General features: G+C 50.4%; 1 protein-coding gene across 7 annotated transcripts in view; it reads left to right on the top strand.

The window, feature by feature from the left end:
• Positions 1-15588, top strand: part of WHRN (whirlin) — a 102450-nt gene that overhangs the window by 19134 nt on the left and 67728 nt on the right. For all 7 annotated transcript variants that reach the window (XM_007968303.3, XM_007968301.3, XM_007968299.3 and 4 more), the window contains one exon: positions 7666-7884. In XM_007968303.3, coding sequence (XP_007966494.2) covers positions 7666-7884 — 219 coding nt within the window. The remainder of the gene's footprint in view (positions 1-7665; positions 7885-15588) is intronic.

Genomic DNA, 15588 nt, shown 5'->3' with positions numbered 1-15588 from the left:
AAGGAAACAGACCATGTCATGTGCCTCAAGGAACTTGTCTTGTAGTCTTAAAGACAAGATCACAAATGTGACTCAGAGCCTGTGGTATAGATGGCAGCACAATCACAGAAGCGTGCTGGATGCTCTTGGAGGAAAGAGTCAGCCACGATCTGAGAAGCGTTTCTGGAGGTCGTGGGAAAGGAACTGAGTGTTGAAGGCAGAGCAGATGTGAGGAAATGTGGATTAAAGAAGGATGTTTCTTAAAAAGAGGAAAGTTGGGGGACACATGTGTTTGTGTCCATATCGATTCGTGGTTTCGAGAATTCCTGGGGCCTGTGTTTGGGAGAAGGAGCTGGCAGACTCAGGAAGGGAATTGGCATGCGTGTAGTACCTACCGTGTGCTAGGTACTGTATTTGCAGTTTACAGTGTCTTAAATCTTTACAACAGTTGCTTTTAACTTTATTATGATTTTGAAATAGAATCTCACCATGTTGCCCAAGCTGGAATGCAGTGGCTCAATCATAGCTCACCATAGTCTCGATCTCTTAGGCTCAAGCAAACCTCCCACCTCAGCCTCCTGAGTAGCTAGGACTACAGATGCACACCATTATACCTGGATAATTTTAAATTTTTTTTGTAGAGGTGGGTCTCACCATGTTGTCCAGGCTGCTCTTGAACTCCTGGCCTCAAGAAATCCTCCTGCCTGTGTCCCCCAAAGTGCTGGGATTACAGGCCTGAGCTGCTATGCCCAGACAACAATTGGTATTTATATATTTATTTATTTAGAGACCGAGTCTCGCTCTAGCTCAGGCTGGAGTGTAGTGGTGCAGTCTTGGCTCACAGCAACGTCTACCTCCTGGGGTCAAGCAGTTCTTCTGTCTCAGCCTCCTGAGTAGCTGGGATTACAGGCACCCGCCACCATGCCTGGCTAAGTTTTTGTATTTTTAGTAGAGATGGGGTTTCACCATGTTGGCGAGGCTGATCTTGAACTCCTGACTTCAGGTGATCTGCCTGCCTTGGCCTCCCAAAGTGCTGGGATTACAGGCATGAGCTATTGCGCCTGACCAGCAATTGCTTTTTAAGTGTAGAAACAGGCACAGAGAATTTAGGTAATTTGCTCAGTGTCACACAGCAAGTCATCTGCAGAGCCAACACTGTTGTCCAGTGTGTCTGAACACACAAAGCCCCAGCTAGGCAAGGTGGGGCTGGGAAGAGCAGGCATGCATCATTTTTTCCTCCCTTCTGGGTCACTAACCTGGGTCTTAGACCAGCTCTCCTTCCTGTGGTTAAGTCTCTGTTTCTGAAAAGAGAAAACCTTGCCCTTTGAGGTCTGCACCCTGAAATAAGCTGGGTGACTCATCATTATATGTCCTTGCTTGAGACTTTTCTGGAACACCTCTGTTGCACATGCTTCTCAGCACAGTGATCTGATAGTCTTGTGACCTTGAGGTCCACCCCATGCTTGCCTTTGGTGCATGGTTTTGAACACAGAAGCGTATGCGTGTCTGCCGCGTTAATACATCCCATTAGTCCCCCTACACTGTGACCCTCTTCAGTCTCTTTCTCACTCCTCTGTTAAGCAGAGAATCATGTCAGCCTGGTCTATGAATTTGGGGTTTCAGAGTTGGCTCCAAAGAGCTGAGTGAGGCAAATTTGCCTCCTGAGAGCATTAATCCAAGTAGCAGGTTATTAAATTTGAAGACATACACATGTAATTTACATTTCCATAATCATAGCGTGCTGCCGGAATAGTCATCTAGTGATGGATAGTATCTTAGTCGTGCCAACTGCTGGGTCAGATCGAGATTTCTCTATGATCTGAGTTGGTGGAACGCCCCAGGGTCAAGTTTCACCAGTAAACACGTGATAACGAGCATGGGAACACAGCACTCTAATGACCATCCCTGCATGCGGTGGGCTCTCCCCGGATCTCGCAATTTTCCTTTTCAGCTGTAGCTCATTGAATTCCTCAGTGATAGGCATTGTGCTAATAGGGCTCCTCTAAGTAAAGAGAAAGGAGAATGGTGATCTTCATTTTGCAGGAGAGAAAACAGGAGAACAGAGAGGTTTGGTAACTTGTGTGAGGTGGCACAGCTAATAGGCCATTGATTCAGGAAGACTGGTGGATCCTGCGGAGCTGTCGTGGCTAGAGAGGGGTGTGGTTGATGGAGAGTCACCAACGATGTGCAGATGGATGTGTTGGATGTGAGTTACCACCTGCAGGCAGCTGCCTACAAAGAGCAAGGACACAGGCATGGCCTCGTTGGAGGGGCAGCCTTCTGGCCTTCAAGTCCTTTCAAAGTCTCCTGCTGCTGCTGATAGTGCTGAGTTGGAGTGTCCATCCTGCCATAATTGAGATGCTCCAATTGTCCTTCTGATGTTTCCTTAAACCCTGTGGAACCTCAGAGCCCCCAGGCTCTGGATCTGGTTCAGTGACGTGGTAGTAACACCAACCAGCACAGTTCAAGTGCTCACTGCTGGAATGGGAGAAACTGAGGACAGTTTTCCAGGTCCAGAAGTCAGGTACCTGGTAGGCAAAACCCTCAGCCTGCCTGGAGTCTATCCCTGGGTGTCCCAGAGCCCCTGATCTCTCTACTTTAATGACCTGTGACCACTATGAGAGCAAATACAGTCTTTCCTTCTAAATACAGCCCTGAATCAGAAAGACATAGAAGTTTAACTTGGGACAGGATCTTAGCAAACAGGTCCAACCTGCTCATTGCCAGAGGGCAAAACCAAGGCCTAGCAAGGGGAGAAGTAACCCTAGGACACCCACCAAGCTGGTGGCACAACAGGGACCTGCTGGGTCTCTGTCTTACAGGCTCAAGCTCTGCTGCCTAAGGCTGTGTGCTCTGTAGGCTGCTCTGGTGAGAGAAGTAAAATGAATGGTCTGGTGCACCTAACTGTGGGTGAGGACCTCGCAATCCCCCAGGTGGCCTGAGCCTCTGGGATCAAGGTAGCAATGGTGGGTGAGTTTGAAAGGCTAGTAGAGTGGCTACAGGGGAGAAAGCATTACCAGCTTTGTTAGGAAATAACTCTCCTGTTTAATGATGCCCTTTAAAATAAGCAAGCAATGGTTTGTAGAAATGGAGACAAGAAGGCAGTAGGAGCAGAGATCGTCCCCTTCCCCTTCCCTGCATGACCCACACACATTTTAGTGTCATTAAACAGCAATGGATGGAGCTGTTCCTGCAGGATTCTGATGGCCACTGCACCAAGGCCATATCCCAAGAGCCTGCGTAGATGTTGAAAGCTTCTCTCAGGAATCTTGTTTATCATCAGTTTTGCCAGAAATATAAAAAAGCAGTAGAGGATGATGATATTCTTGCTCTCCAAGACCCACAAAAAGCCCGTATTTATTCCCAAAGAATAGTCATTATCAGAGGTAGATGAATGGTCTACGCTTGAGTGTCTGGCTGAGTTTCTAATCTCAGAGTCCTGTGATGGGGAAACTGAGGTGCAGAGGGGAAGGAGGCCCAGGACTAGCCTCCTGCGTCCTGGGCTGTGCCTCTTGTACTCCTGAACCTTATGTGTCCCTTCCCATCTTGGGGCTTCAGGGTCCCCTTCTGTAAAATACCAGGGGTGGGCAGCCTGTGGGAGACTCAGTGACTTGGCCCAGGCCCTCTCCGGTGCTGGCTCTCCATGGTGTTCTCATCAAGGGCATTAACCTCCTCTCTGTTCTCAAGGTTGCTGCTGGCCTATTTATAGAACTGACCAAGAGGATTCTACTGTTGCCGGCGATAAAGAATACAAATGATGCTCTGCGCATTATTCTTTATTCTTTCCTTCACTTTTTTTTTTTAAACTCCTTGGTCAATGTTTTGCTACCGCATGGTTTTCGATCTCCATGCAGACATGCTAGGGGAGAGGGGAGTGGGCTCTGTCATTTGCTGAGCTCCTACTGTGTGGCCAAGAAGGCTCTGAACTTTACGCACATTGCCTCATTTAACCCGCGCTGCCCTGGGAGGTGGGCATTGTCCTTCTCTGCAGTTCACACGTGCTGCTTTGCAAGGGGAAGCAGCTGGCCCAAGGACTATCCACTGGCAAGCCGTGGAAGTGTGACTGGAATCCCATTTTCTCTGTCTCCACAGTCCACGTGTGATTTTTCCACTTTCACTCCTCTGTTCCTGACCCAAGCATAACCTTCCACACTGGATATGGGTGCAGGAGGATGCCTGTGGATGTTAATGGTTTCTTTTGGGGGCAATATTTACCTTCTTAATCGGGCAGTCTTTTTTCAGGACCTACTGTGTGCCAGATGATACTTAATCTCTCACCAGGCTGCAAGCATCATTGAGGACCTACTGTGCACCAGATGATGCCTTGTCTCTCACCAGGCATGTGTCATGAAGACCTTCTATGGACCTGGCTATGCTCTGCTCTTCACTACGTACAAGTTTCATGAGGACCTACTGTGTGCAGGACAATGCTATGGCTTTGTCACCAGGCCCAAGTGTCATAAGGACCTACTGTGTGCCAGGCGATACCTTGTCTCTCACGAGGCGTGTGTCATGAAAACCTATGGTGTACCAGGCAATGCCTTGTCTCTCTCGAGGCTCAAGTGTCATGAGGACCTACTGTGTGCCAGGCAGTGCCTTGTTCCTCACCAGGCGTAAGTGTCATGAGGACCTGATGTATACTGGGTGATGCCTTGTTTCTCACCAGGCTGCAGCCTGTTATGAGGATAGACCCACTTTGTTTCCTCTAGGCTTGGCGCACAGTAGGCATTTGGTCAGCCCTTGTTGAATGAATGCTGTGGTGTAGTGTTGCAGTCTGTCTAGGAAGGAGCAGAGAAGGAGGCAGGCCAGGTGGAACAGCACTGGAGCAGGGAGCTGTGCCCTCATGGAAGAGGGAGCAGGGGGCAGAGACGAGAGGAAGAGGAAAGAGGGGTTAGGAAGACAGGGGCCATGGAAGACGTGGTGGCCTCACAGGCTTCTGCTGATGCCTCCTGTGCCCTGAACCACTTTCCACTTTGCTCTGGGAGAAGCCCACTTGGTCTCAGGCTTTCTCCATCCCGCCTCTTCACCTTAGCAGGGATTTCATTTTCCCGACTGTTCCGCCAGGGGAGCCCTGGGGAATGCTAAAAGAATACTGTAAATCTTACCCTGCTCATCTTCACAAAAATCTTTTTTAAAAGCAGAATTTTGGAGAGACGCCATCCTCGTTATCCCTCCACTGGGGACTGGCATTTAGCTGTAGAATTGAGGGCCTGGGTGCCTCTTGGCTCACCCTTCCTATGCTGAGAGAGGCTCAAATGTCAGAGAGTTGCCTCTTCCTGCAGGCCTTGCCTAGCCAGGGCTCCCTCCTGTCTTTGAAAGCTCAGCCCAGGGTCTGGTTTGTCTGTTGAGAGTGCTGGGGAGTCGGTAGAGCTGTATGCGCAAATTGGGGCAAAGCTTGGGGGACACAGAGAGCTAAGTGTCCACCCCTCTTCTAAGGCACGTTATTTTTTTTTCTCCGATATTGAAAGCAATGTGACCTCATTGTGGAACATTTGGAAAATATTGAGAAACAGGAAGAGCAAAATAATAATCACCCATAATCCTCCCACCCAGAGAGAAGCACTGCTAGCATCTTGGCACATTACTTCTCAGTTTTGTTTCATTTTGTTTTTCCTGTATGATTTTTCTCTTAACATAACTGACATCATACTGTAAGACATGATTTATAGCCTTTTAACCCCACTTAACATTAAAATATATCACATTTCCATGGCATTACAACCTTTGTAAATAGGATTTCAATGGCAGCATAAAATTTCAGTGTGTGTGAATTCTGTCATTTATTCAAACAGCCAGATGGTGCTGCCATAACAAAATACCATAGACTGGGTGGCTTTAGCAATAGACATTTAATTTCTCACAGTTCTGGAGTCCAGAAGTCTGTGAAGAGGGCGTCATTGTTCTCAGGTTCTGGTGAGGAGCCACTTTCAGAGTTGAAAACTTCCATCTTCTCATTGAGTCCCCACATGGAAGAGAGACCAGAACTCTCTCTCTCTTCCTACAAAGCTACTGATCCCATCATGAGGTTCCCACCATCATGGCGTCATCTAACTCCAGTTACCCCCAAAGGCCTCATCTCCAAAGTACCATCACATTGAGGATAGGACTTTGGCATATGGATCTGGAGGGAAACACATCCAATCCCTAACACAGGCTGTGTTTATTATTAATCCTGGGTCAATATCTTCATCTCAGCTGCAGGCGCCTTGTGGTAAAGCAATATGGCAGACCTCAGATTCCACCCCAAGCTGTAGAGTTTGGGCTTACCTCTCCTCACGGTGGTTCCATCTGAAGACTGGGAAATGTACAATAAAGGTGGTGTTCCACACTCAGAATTAGTTGCTATAAAAAAGGAACTTCTTTTTTTTTTTAATCGATTTTTTTTTTTTTTTTGACATGGAGTCTCACTCTGTTGCCCAGGCTGGAGTGCAGTGGCACGATCTTGGCTCACTGCAACCTCCACCTCCCAGGTTCAAGCAGTTCTCTTGCCTCCGCCTGCCAAGTAGCTGGGATTATAGGTGCCTGCCACCATGCCCAGTTAAATTCTGTATTTTTAGTAGAGACAGGATTTTGCCATGTTGGCCAGGGTGGTTTTGAACTCCTGGTCTCAGGTGATCTGCCTGCCTCGGCCTCCCAAAGTGCTGGGATTACAGGCGTGAGCCACCATGCCCGGCTGAGAAAGGAACTTCTTACTCACTGTGTGGGCAGGCAGTTTCCCTCCATTTCTTCATCTGACAGATGAGATCCCCCTTCCTCTCTGCGATCCCCCTCCCCCACTGGAGTTCTTTAGGATTTCCTGAGATAAGGCATATCAGGTGCAGCGCAGAGTGGCCGACACATACAAGCCCTTTATAAATGTTAAGCATTGCTATTACCATTGCTTTTATTTGTCGATCCTCTTGCTTGGTGTTTTATCAGGGTCCCCAAGATGACAAGTCCCAGTGATTCTCTGGAAAGGCTAACAGGATTCAGCTTATGGTTGTACCTGTGGCTAGGGTTTACTATATCCAAAGGATACAGAGCAAAATGAGCATGGGGAAAAGGTGTGTTGGGCAGAGTCCAGAGGAGACCAGGCAAAGGCTTCCATGGGTCCCCTCCCTGTGAGTTCCACAGAACACACTAATTCCTCCAGCATCGAATGGTGACAAGGCTGTGGAATGTTGCCTATCAGGGGAGCTCGTTAGAGAGCACTCACAGTTTTTATTGGGGGCTGGTGACATAGACCCTGTCTGCTCGTCCCCAACTTCCAGACTCCCAGGAGGAAAGCAGGTTAAGCATAAACCACACTGTTTACACACCGTCTAAGCACATGAGCCACATTTCTCAATTAGGGAATGGTGGGACACTCCCCAAATCCAAGTTCCCAGATGCCAGCCAAAGGCCGGCCTTGCAAACAAGCCCTCATGAGGATAGCAAGCAATCTCAGGCCTGCGATGCCAACTCCTCTGCAGAGGTCTCCTATTATATCATATTTCTTGTATTTGGACCACTTCAGGATAGAGGTGGGACAGATGTTCTTGTTTTCATAGGATAAAATCGAGGGCTAGAGAAGGAAAGGGACTTCGGGGCTGGCCTCTTTTTCCACGTGGGGCTCCTGAGAAAAACCAAGGTCTGGACCAGGGGAGGGTGTTCCTCCACACTCCCGGCAACTCCCTTCTTCTAACCTGTGTGTCCCTCTCTCCCTAGGCTCTGAAGGGCTCCAAGAAACTGGTGCTGTCTGTGTACTCAGCAGGGCGCATCCCTGGGGGCTACGTCACCAACCACATCTACACCTGGGTGGACCCGCAGGGCCGCAGCATCTCCCCGCCCTCAGGCCTGCCCCAGCCCCACAGCGGTGCCCTGAGGCAGCAGGAGGGTGACCGGAGGAGCACCCTGCACCTCCTGCAAGGAGGGGATGAGAAAAAGGTGAGTGGGGTGGGGAAAGGAGGCCAGCCTCTCAGATGCCGTATTCTCCCTCCAAACCCAGAACAGCAAAGCTGCTTGGAGGCTGCAAGAAGAGGCTGGTTCTGTCCAGGCTCTGTCTTCCCTCAGAGTCCATACTGAAGGGTGGTGGTTTTTCTTTGCTTTTCTTTTTGACCTGTGTAGTATATGTTATGATACAGGCTAAGCTGCCACAATAAAAGTGCTCAAATACTGGGATTTATTTATTGATTGGTTTATTTATTTACTTGGAGACAGAGTCTCACTCTGTCACCCAGGCTGGAATGCAGTCGCACAATCTTGGCTCGATGCAACCTCTGCCTCCAGGGTTCAAGCAATTCTTATGCCTCATCCTCCCGAGTAGCTGGGATTACAGGTGTGCACCACCATGACTGGCTGAATACTGTGATTTCAATGAGAGTTTTTTTCTCTGTCATGTAACAGAATAGAGGAACAGTCTCATCTGGGGGACAGTTCTGCTCCAGGACTTATCCTGGGACCCGGACTCCCTTCACCTTCCATTCCCCAGGGTGTTGCCCCTTCTCGTGGTTGAAGCTGGGCCACATTAAGTCCCCTTTCTAGCTCCCAGGAAAGGGGAAGAGATTTCAAGATGACCAGACTTCCCACTGGCCTAGACCCAGGTGCATGGCCACACATAGCTGCCAGGACTGTGGCCAGGAGTGCTGCTCCACAGGGAATCTTGTGCAGTGTGGATCTTGGGCGTAAGTCACAGAAACCAGCTCTGGCCATTTTACAGAGCAGGGGTGTACTGGAAGGATAGGGGCAGTCCCGGAGTTGAAGCCGAGAATCTCAGGGTGCAGCCTGCAGGAGGGGGATGTCCAGCATTCCGTTCTCAGTGTCCTTCCCCTGAAGATTCTTAATGAGGGAGTACCTCACAGGCTGGCAGGGATGTCTGGGGACTTTGATTGACAAGACCACCAAGACTGTAGCCAGTGGGAGAGGGGTGGTTGTCCAAAGCACTGTGGGGTGTTCTAACTTGCAGAAAGGGGCAGGGATACCAATAGATGTCCCCTGTGGAGCCCTCCTTCTCCCAGACCTGGACTGTTCCTTGAAACACAGGAAGGCTGAAATGGTCCCTGATGTCCTACCCTTCTCTTTGGGTGGTGTTTGCATTGCACCCCTTGGTTACTCCTGGAACCAAGAACGAAGCTCCTGCAGGCAGCTCCCTGGTATGTAGGACCTTGACACTGACTGCCAGGAGACCACATGGCTTGGGGCTCTGGGCCAAGCGCCTTCCCTCTGGAGACTCTTTCTCAGCTCTCCTTTTCCTGTCGATAAGACTGTAACATTTATTTAATGTGTTTTGTGTTCTTTGCTCAAACGTCAATATGCAGGACGCGGCAGAGATCACAGTAGCTTCTATTGGAGGTGAGCGGCAGCAGGTAGCTTGTTGGTATGCACCACGGCAGCCCGGGCCGCATCGAGATTGCCGGGGCTGGGTGGGCTTGTACCCCCTCCCCACCAGGGAACTTGTTCTCTGACAATCTTGAGAGAATGCTGCCAGTGGTATTGAGTCATGGTCAAGGGCAGCTGTCTCGTGTTGGGCACAGAACTCGCTTTTTCTTTTTCTCAGTCCCTTTCCTGTGCAGGGCATGGGGTGAGTGGAGCTTATCATTGATGGAGAGCCCTTGCGTGCCCAGCCCTGTGCTCACGGTGTCTTCCTGAGTCCTCCTCGCAGCCACACTGGGGGCAGGTGTCGCCATCCCCATTTTACAGATGAGGAACCTGAGGCTCAGTACTGTGGCAACCATGACCCAGCCAGCAAGTCTCCCAGTGTTTGCTGAGCACCTGGGTGCCTGACGATGTTATGGGAGGCGAGAATAGAGCAGTGGCCAAGGGTGCTGGGGCCCTGCTCTTGGGAAGCATCTAGCGTTTGGAGGTGGTGGGAAGAGCGAGACAATAATCCCGAAATGAGCACCAGTGAGCAAGATAAGTGAGACAGTGCAAACTGATGGGAGGAAGTGAAACCAGGAGCCGGGCAAGAGAGTGCCAGGGAGGGAGGGGCTGTTCTGGATGAGGCGGTCAGGGAGGACTTCTCTGAGGAGATGTCTTCTGAGCTGAGACCTAGAGAGCGAGAAGGAGCTGCAGTGTGCCTTTCAGGGACTGAAAATCCCAAGCAGCAAGGACAGCATGTGCAAAGGCCCTGAAATAAGATTGAGGCCAGCGTCTGCAAGGATTGGGCAGATGGGAGTGTGGGGATTAGGTAAGGTGCCTCAGGGAGTCTTAGAGTAACTCATATAAGAATGTGGGGCTGGGCACAGTGGCTCACGCCTGTAATCCCAGCTCTTTGGGAGGCAGAGGCAGGAGGATTGCTTGAGCCCAGGAGTTTGAGATCAGCCTGGGTAACATAGTGAGACCCTGTCTCTACAAGTAATTAAAAAAAAAAAACTAACAGGGTGTGATGGCATGTGTCTTTAGTCCCAGCTACTTGGGAGGCCATGATGGGAGGATCATCTGAGTGCAGGAGGTCCACTGAGCTGTAATTGCCCCACTGTACTCTAGCCTGAGCAATAGAGTGAGCTCCTGTCTCAAGAATAAAATAATGCAGAGGTGAATCATACTCCGGGGAGGACCTAGATACCAAAGGAGGCAGGAGACACCCTGAACCATCCCAGAGAAAGGCCGTCCCAGATTCCACAGCCCCAGACTGGTGCATCTACCTTCCTCCATGTTCCTCCTCTTCCTGACGCAGCGTGGAAACCCCATTTCCTTATTGGGAAGGGGCGTGGGCTGATGTTTCTGGATTCCTGGCTGCCGGATCCTGGGTAAGGTACCTGGTGGAGTCTGATTCTCTTCTCTCCAGCAGCCTGGTCCCATCTTCTGATAGTCCAAAAAGCCACGACTGGAGTCTTGGGCTCATTACCATAACCTCCGCCGAGGAGGGACACCTCTCAGAAAGTGGGTTCTCGGGCAATAGTGACATAAACACACATGTAGCCAAGTTACCCCTGAAAATCCTTATGCCGTCCCCTGGAGCTGGTTATAGTTTTATAGCCCTTTTCAGGAGTGTCCTTCTCTGTGTTGTGGTATGAGACCTGTCCCATGAGGCCGAAGACAAAGTGCAGAGGGAAGAACAGATGTAGTGCTCAGGGAATCAGGCGTGGCTGCTCTTAAATCACAGTCAAATCCTCAGAAGTGAACGGGGCAGGGTGCAGAGCGCTCACTGAATGGCTTCCCATTTTGTTCTAACCCGCAGCCTCTATAGCTCTCATAAACTAGAATTGATTTGTCATGGGGGGCTAAGTAGGATAGTGTCAGTGTGGCAGGGATGGTAAGACCTTGGGTCCCAGGCTGCCTGGGTTCAAACCTTGGTTCTGCCTCTTGCTTTTAATTTTTTTGGATATATATACCCCAAAGTGGAATTGCTGGAGCATCTGGTAGTTGTGTTTTTAATTTTTGGAGGAACCACCCTACTATTTTCCCTATTGTCTGCACCATGTTACATTCCCACCAACAGTGCACCAGGGTTCCTCTTCCTCCACATCCTGGCCAGCACCTGTTGTTCTGTTGTTTTGTTAGTAGCTGTCCTCGTGGGTGTGAGGCAACATGAGTTTTTTCCTGATCTGTCTTCACTTTGGGCCTTTATGTGATGCCTTAGCAATGTGCTGACGGTGCTGAAGGTCACAGCAGGGACATGGTGGTGTTCGGGGGCAAGGTCAGTTCTGCCTCTTTTTAAGTTCTTGATCCTAACCATTCCCCTATTTCACGTCCCAACCAGTGTGAGGAGGCAGGTTTGTGGAACAGGACTTGTTCTGGCACATTACATAAGGTATAAATGTGATACATGCCCTCTGAAAGGGACAGGGAGAGTGCTGTGGTGTGCAGAGAAGGGAGGCTCTGCACACCAGAGAAATCGGGGAAGGCTTCCTGGAGGAGGCAGCATTTTAGGTTTGGACATGTGGCAGTGGAAGGGAAGGGTGACCCAGACAGAGGGAACAGTGTGACAATGTCCAGAGGTTAGAGAGAGCAAGACGGGTCCTAAGTGATTCCTTTGGCTGTGAAACAAGGTTGGAGAAGTAGAATGGAGTTAGCTCCCGCAGGCTGAGATGCTGGGCTGGGAATGTGTGTGGGTGGGGGACACTTTTTTTTTCTGCAGACAACGGAGACTTGCTGGGCATTCTCTTAGCTGGTGAGGGAAGAAGGGCAAAATCAATTTCAGGTATACAAAGACCTTTAGCAAGACCATGAAAAAGAAGGTGTGCAAAGCTCGTTTTCAAGAGAGGTGAGAGTGGCTAAGTAAAAACACAAAGAACTTCTGGAGCCAGTAATGATGTTTCTTGTTTTAGTCAAGATGAACTTCAAGGGTGGAAAATGAACCTTGGGAGAAGGTTCCAGTACGCTGCTAGCATTCCCTCCTGTGTGCATATTCAGGATGAGATTTTTCCTGAGTTGAGTGGGGTGAACTCATTTCTTTGAAATGGCTTGAAATGAAGGATAGTTTGAATCAGCTTACAGGACTAGGGGTGGCAGGAGAGAAGGAAAGAAGACCCAGAGGAGGAGGCTGCATCAGGATGGGAGAGCGAGTGTGTTGCCGTGGACTCTTTGGGGTGGAGGGAATAAGCATGCTGTTTCTAGACCCTCCTCCGAGGCAGGTGCCTTCCCTTCTCCTCTGTGCCTCCTACAGGCTTGACTATCCAGTGTGAGCTGCAGGACTGATCGCCTGTTCTTGGGTTCTGACTGTGAACGTGTCATGGGGCCCTTGCAGAGCATCCAGCAGAAACTCACAGATGGGCTTTCAGAAGGCGGCCTGCATCTGAAAGAGATGGGGTTGTTAATGTGGTGATGAACCAGTATCCAGAGTGATGAAAGCACAGCTTCCCAGGGGTTTATCTCTTCACTGCAGTTTTCAGATTTCACGGTGGTTTTGTAGAATCATTTGACTGGTAGGCCAGTCCTATAAAACACTTACAGATAGTGTCATTCCTCCCGTTTTCCAGATAAGAAAATGGAGGTCTGGAGAGCCTGCATGAATTATCCCAGCTCATACAACTAGAGAGTGGCTGGGACAGGTGAGGCTCACACCTCAGGCTTATGCCTGGTCCCTTCAGTGTCCCCTGGCTCTGGCTCTTTGGGTCCAGCCCTCGCACAGCCACAATGCTGGCTCAGCTCCCCCCAGGAGACACAGCAGAGCCTGCCTGCCCCACAGCACCAGTCACCTTGGTCAGCATCTGGAATCTGCTCGGGGGAATGATGCGGGCAGGAACAGCTATTTGTAGAATGCAGATGCCCCTCTCACCCCTTCCTGGTCATTTGCCCACGAGCTTTATTGAGAACCTCCTAAGTCTTATTCCACTGCAGTGTCCCTGTCCCACGGCCCCCTCCTCTGCAGTGAGCAGTTAGACCCAGCTGCAGCAGAAGCAGCCGCTCCGCCAAGCTCATATGTCTCCAGCAGCCACAGAAACAAGATGGGACCTGCCCTTCGACTCAGGCTGCTACAACCCTAGAATACAAGGAGCAGGGGCTTTGGGCTCAGCAGCACTGGGTTTGAAGCTTGTTTTTCAAACTTCCTGACTGTATGACCTTGGACAAGCCACTTAACCTTGGATGAGTCACTTAAGCTTCCCCATCCATGATTGGAGGATGGTCACGCCAGCCATGTGAGGCTGTTTCAAGGATTAGTAATCAAGGCTCATAAGCACAGAGCACAGTGCCTGGACATAGTAATGAATTCCAGCAATAACCATCAGTTACTGAATGCCGACTAGGTACTAGTCTTTTCCCCCAAAATATGTACCGAGTACCTATAATGGGCCTGCTGTGCATACTGGGGATACAGCAATGAACAGACAAAGAATAGACAACACCTTGGCCACCGTCAAGGGCTGACGCTCTAGTGTGTTGTGGGGGGACCGTGAGGGGCATTAAAAGAAACAATATACAGTCTATGGTAAAATGAGGGAGAACCAAGCAAGGAAAGGGCATGGGAGGGTGGTGTATGCGTCGGGCAGTGTTAGAGAAGGGGCAGGGAAGGCCTAACTAAGAAGGTGACAAAAGAAAGGGTCTCGAGCTGATGAGGAAGTGATCGTACATGGATCCATCCTGTCTGAGGCGGCTGGAGCCCTCAGGCAGATGAACAGGGCCTCTTGAGGAGCAGCAGCGAGACCTATGGGATTACAGAGGAGCGAGGCAGCAGGCACGGGCAACCAGGCGGAGTCTGGGGACTTTGCTCTGAGTGAGTTGGATGCCATGGCGCAGCTTTGAGCAGAGGAGGGACCTGGTGCATATGAGGTTCCAGCCAGATTGTCCAGGCTACTGTCCATGGCAGGAGCAAGGGTGGAAGTGGGGAGCCCACGCATCCTCATCCTCACAACAGCCCTGGACAGTGCTATCAGTTAAGGGTACTTTTGGCTGCAGATCACAGAAAGCCTGTATTACAGGAGCACACACATTCTGGTGTTCACTGTTCTCTTCTGAAGTGTAGGGCTGGGCAGCCCCAGCTCTGGTTTGCCAGGGAGTGAGCCCCTCCTTCCTCCTGTTGTTGACTCTTGCCTTGGGCTCATTGCTTCACAGCTGCAAGATGGCAGCCACTGCTCCTGCCATCACAGTCTCTCACAACTGTGCTCAAAGCAGAGTGGGTGGAGGGAGCAGGAGGGCCTTCTCTTCCTGTGTTCCTGTCTTTTCAGAGTGGAGAATCTTACCCAGAATCCCATAGCAGACATCCTCTTGGCCAAAACTGGCCCAGAACTACCTACATCCATTCCAGTCCCTGGTAGAGGAGAATGGGTAGCCTAGACTGGTGTCATCTCCTGGAGCTGCTCCAGTTGCCTCCTGGACATAGTTGAGGCTCCATGCAAGGCAGGAAGAGGGAGGGCTGCTGGCTTGGCCACGGGCAGTGCTGGCTCCAGGCAGGTTGCACAATTCTCATTTTATAGACTGGGCAACTGAAGATCCGAGAAGCAACAGGGCTTATCCCAAGGGTGCCCAAGAGTGAGGGGCAGAACCAGGACTTGAACTCCGGCCCATGAGAGGCAGTGTGGTGCATTGGTTAAATGCCCAGGCACTGCAGGCAGGCCAAGCGGCTGGGTATGTGAATCTTAGCCCCATCATTTCACCCCTCAGAGTTGAGCCTCAGTTTCCTCATCTGGGAAGTGGGGATAACAACAAACCCATAGAGGAGGAATGAGCATTCAATGAGGTAATGCATGTAAAGTGCTGAGCTCTGTGTCTGGGACATAGGAAACACTCAGTACATTTAGTGACCCACTTCGTGAGTTATTGTTCTATTAATATTATTAGCAGTAGTGTTATTTTCACTGGGCCAGGCCACCTCTCACAGCGTTGTTTGCTTTCCCATAGATGAACTCCGACTCATGCCAAATGCTGGTTGAATTTTCAGCAGGTGATTGAGGCAGATTACCCTGTGCCTGATAGAACTGTTATTACAGTTCCATGATAAAGACTCATTTTATTCCGATGTAAAGAATTTATGGGGAGGTGGCAGAGAGGTGGGGAGGTTTGTTTTCATCCTTAGTGTTCAGAGTGGGCTGCTGCAGACACAGGCTGCCATCTGCGTGTTCCTGGGCTTCGCTGCAAAGACGCCCAAGCTCCTCTCCCCTCTCTCCCTACCGGGATCTTCTTGTCCTGGAGCTGGAAGGGCCCCGGGGTGGGCGTGGCGGTGGGCTACCTCTAACCCAAGGAGCTGGGCTAGATCCTGGGTGTGTAGACCCC

Source organism: Chlorocebus sabaeus, chromosome 12 (genome assembly GCF_047675955.1).
Source record: "Chlorocebus sabaeus isolate Y175 chromosome 12, mChlSab1.0.hap1, whole genome shotgun sequence".
Classification (NCBI taxonomy): domain Eukaryota; kingdom Metazoa; phylum Chordata; class Mammalia; order Primates; family Cercopithecidae; genus Chlorocebus; species Chlorocebus sabaeus.
This window is presented reverse-complemented; position numbering and strand designations above follow the sequence as displayed.